The sequence below is a fragment of the Austrofundulus limnaeus genome, unplaced genomic scaffold, assembly GCF_001266775.1.
Source record: "Austrofundulus limnaeus strain Quisiro unplaced genomic scaffold, Austrofundulus_limnaeus-1.0 Scaffold2098, whole genome shotgun sequence".
NCBI classification, from domain to species: Eukaryota; Metazoa; Chordata; class Actinopteri; order Cyprinodontiformes; family Rivulidae; genus Austrofundulus; species Austrofundulus limnaeus.
This window is the reverse complement of record NW_013954500.1, coordinates 3,211-7,512: the sequence shown is the minus strand read 5'-3', so window position 1 is coordinate 7,512 and position 4,302 is coordinate 3,211. Positions and strand designations below refer to the sequence as shown.

Below are 4,302 nucleotides of genomic sequence, written 5' to 3'. Positions count from 1 at the left end.
CATCAAAGTTCATTACAACTGGCCCTTCAGGGCCACCATAACGCTCATGTGGCCCTCAGAGAAAATGAGTTTGACCCCCCTGTTCTAGGTGTTAAATCTTAAAGTGAAGTGAAAGTATCATTTTTAGGTTTTTAATGTGACAAAATAAGAGTAAAAGATACAATAAAAATACTTTGTAGTATTACAAATCCTCAAAAAATTACTTGGGTACTGTAACTAAGTAAATGTACTTTTTTTGGCCACTTACCAAGACAATAGGCAGCCATCAGAAACCCTGCTGAGCCCGCCAAAACCTGGAAATCTTGTGTCTTGGTTTTGTGAACAATCAAGCCGATCCGTGTAATCTGTGGGAAGATGTATAAAGGAAACAGACAAAAAAAAAAAAAAACTGAAGTCTTTCATCACCAACCCTCCTACCTGCTGCCAGAGCTAAGATCTGTCAGAAGYTTTTAGTCCCAGGAGAGGCTCTCAGCAGAGAATAAAACTAAACATTTAACAGAGTAAACAAGTCGCTCAGTATGATACAAGCATCATCTTCCTGTTTTACTGGGGTTCTCAGAGGACAGGATCACTGAAGATCCAAAACAGAAAAGGGAGGAGACAAAAAGGGAAAAGTCGCATGGGAGYTTTAAAGGAAGGAACTGACTTCAAAAGATGAGCAGAAGAGAGACAGCAAGAATGGAAAAGGCTCATGAATATCAACTCTTAAAAGCTCCTTATTTTGTTTTGCCTGATTAAATAATCTTTTGTCAATCCAGGACATCGTTACTTAGAATCCAAATAAACCTGAAATTATCACAAAGACCACAATGAAATTCTAAAGCTAAAAGGTCCTCAGGAAAAACCCACAGCCTGGTTTGAACCTCCGTCAGTGTTACCATGGAGGGTCACTCAGTTTCCTCATATTAGTCATTTTAAACATGCAGAACTGTAATTGATCAATCAGTCAGTCAGCTTATAGGYGCTCCTGCTGGTTTCCTGAAAGCTAAAGCACTCAGACTGTGTACACAGATCCTTAATAGAAAAAAATAACCTTGCAGTAAGACAACTGTCTCCCTGTCAGGAACACTGATTAGTCTTTATTTTTTTAAGTAGCAGAATGCAGAAAAACTAACTCCTAACTTTATGAAAAACATATTACCTAAATGACAAAGTGATCACACACCCATTCTGTTTTTTGTTTGATTTTTTTTACTGAAAAGCCTAAAAATGTGTCATAAAGTTAAACACTATTACCTAATTTTCTAGTTAAGAGTCTCAGCCATGTTGATCTTAACAAAACCAATCAAAGCGTCTAGGCTTTTTTTGATTTTTGAAGATGTTTTGCTTCACATTTAAGTAACTACTCAATCTAAAGATTGGCAATATAAAACATGATATTTTTAATTAATTGTGAATTGTTTTATTTTGGGCCCAAACGCAGTGGCATAGCGGAAGGCCCTATTATTTCTGACCTGATTATTATTATTTTTTATGCCAACTGAAGGCTTTTTTCACTATGTTCTAATGGGCTGACACACAATGGTAAGATCTGTTTTACGGCTCATGTTTCTCAGATTTGTCTCATTAAAGTCTCAAATTCATCTCATGTTGTTCTCTTTAATTCTCCTTCAAAATAACCGAGACATGATTGAGACCAGAGGCATACACTTATGAGATCTCTTCTGTTTATCCCATTTCTCAAGTATTGCTCAAACGGTTATCTCAACTCAACCTCAGTGATGTCTCGTCTCAGCTTAACTCTTGCTCCTAAAGGCAGCGTCACACCACAAGAAAATCAGGCCGATTTTTGTCCTTTCAACAATCTTAAGGAAGTCAAGATTATGGTGATGGCTCTAAAGATAATCTGAGCAGATATTCCCACCATGGGTGGTGAGTTAAGAGTGATCTAGTCGGCTCAGAAGGACGTCGGGACCACTCCGACCTCAAATCGGGGATATTCAACATGTTAGATGTTTTGGCCTGATATCACAGTGTGTGTAGTGTTCACCTGAGCTCTCAGCCTGTTGAATGAGACGTGTAGCCAATCAGAAAGAGAGGTGACGTAAACAAAACCTGTCATAACTCAGCAGAAAGTCTGCTGGATGTTAAAACTCCTGGAATTGTTTTTCCTCTGGTAAAAATAGTCCACAGATGATCAACATTGTTTCTTCCTCTGACATCTGAATTATCACGAGATTTCAGGAAGTCTCACGTGATTTAATGACACCTGAATGTTCATGAACGAAATATCTTTTTGTGTGTTGTCTCTTGCTGTGTGGCTGTACACCAGGACCAAACCTGGTAGATCCATGATTTTTTTTATCCTCACGTGTGAGCTGTATCAGTCTTTGAAAATCGGCCAACTGTTTTAAAATATTGTAGTGTGACTCAGCCTTAAGGGACCGTTAGGAGCAATAACTCAAACAAATGATCACACAATGATCTGAATATGAGAAAGCTCAAACCGATCTCCTAAGACGAGATTGAACCACAGATGAGCGAGACAGTATTTGCTGTGGGTGAACAGCCACGMGAGATCACACCGCTGTCGTGCTCACGAAACAAGAGCTGAAAGCTCACAAAGCAACTTTGTCTTGACTTCCTGTGGGAGCAAGTCTTCTTTTGGAACTGGGATCCAGTTTGGGCCTTTCTTTCGACAGCATGATGCGGAACTAGCTGACGCTGAAAGGGTAACATGTGCTGGATGATAACTACTGAGTGGATGAATCTAAATGGATTTTTTTGTACCGACTGTTGATCTTCCTGAATACCTGGACAGGTGACATCATCGTCAAAGGTAGAAGCTGGCTTTGTTACTAAGCGCTCAGGATGGGAGACTGTGATGAAGTGATTCAACACAATCTGCTGCTTTCTTCTTTACATTGTTCTTTTTATCTACAGTGTCCTGAGACAATGTGTGTTGGGACTTGGAGCTGTATAAATAAACTGAACTGAATTGAATTGAATTGTTCTGGCCGACACAGAGGAAGAGATGTTCTTCTGGTTCCTCACATTCTTTAAAGATAAGGTTATAAGATAGGAACTAACTAAAATCTTACTTTCCTCCTTTTCTTAAATCCCTGCCTTGCCAACTCTAAGTTATTTGCCTCAATTGTTGGGTATTCAAGACCCAAGCTTYACATTTGCTGTCAATTTTAGGTGCTGAATTGATGAATAATTAAGTTCGGACACGATCTGGATTGTTATTGATTCTTAAAACTTTTCATAGGAAATTGATTGCTCAAAAATAAGTGTACTGTAGTGATTTTGTTTGATTGTATAAAAAAATGATCACATTTATTAATTGATCAATCAAAAATTCACTGAGCCACATCACTTTTTGTGTTTTGTCCATTCACTTTTACACGAAGGAGATATTTACCAAAAATAAAAAGACCCCTTGCTAAAAAGAATTTCCTTATAAATGTGTTAAAAGAGGAGTAGAAATCCTACACATTAATGATTTGTGACTGATCATTAGTGTGGCTGCATGTGTATGTGATTTAAAAAAATACTTCATTGGCTGCTTTCAAAATCTTTGTAGTCATCSGGGTTAAAACAAAACTACTTACATCTCCTCCACTGTCTTTGAGGCCCAAAATGTTTGGGTGGTGAGAAAGCTCCAACACAGTGTCCAGTGGTAGCTCCAGTCCTGTGTTAGCTGGAACACTGTACAGAACCACTGGCACCGGGCTGCTGTCAGCCACCTGCAGGGTTGGACAGAGGAGATACCTTTTAGAAAATGTACATGTTCAGATCTCAAAAACTTCAGACTTGGTCTTTGCTCTGAGTTAATTTTCTTGTTACAATTTTTACAGCTTTAAAATCCTTCCCTAATATTTCTGTGGATAATTTGTTTGATATCCAATATTAAAATCTCATTTAATCTTTATTTATCTTAGATTTATAATGTCAGATAATCTAAGTATTTCTCCACTCCATTTAACCATTTGAAGTCTTTATTATTTTTGTCTTTAAAGTTTTATTACAAAAACTTAGTAACTTATAAAGGACAATATTGAGTACTCCTTTTATATGGGCGGGTTCACMGTTATATCAAACAAATTCATACTTTAGTGCAGGGGTGCCCAACCAGTCGATGGCGATCGGCCGGTAGCTCGTTAGCTGGTTCCCAGTAGCTCACGGAGCACAAGCTTCCTGTAACAGTTGCGCTCCGGCCCGGGACTCATGTCCACTCGCTGAGCTCTCCGGCAGAAGCGGTGGAGGTGGGAGGCGGGAGGAGTTTACATTCCAGCATTGAACACGCTCCCTCCACCCTCCCCAGCTCCGCTCACAGACGTAGTCTGGTGAGTTTTGGGT

General features: G+C 39.0%; 1 protein-coding gene across 1 annotated transcript in view; it reads right to left on the bottom strand.

The window, feature by feature from the left end:
• The window catches only part of hoga1 (4-hydroxy-2-oxoglutarate aldolase 1), a gene marked incomplete at its 5' end in the record, with an annotated part of 8,590 nt that extends 4,901 nt beyond the window's left edge, over positions 1–3,689 (bottom strand). Inside the window, 2 exon segments of the mRNA XM_014034400.1 lie at positions 248–344; positions 3,555–3,689. Coding sequence (XP_013889854.1) covers positions 248–344; positions 3,555–3,689 — 232 coding nt within the window.
• Positions 3,690–4,302: the final 613 nt, after the last annotated feature.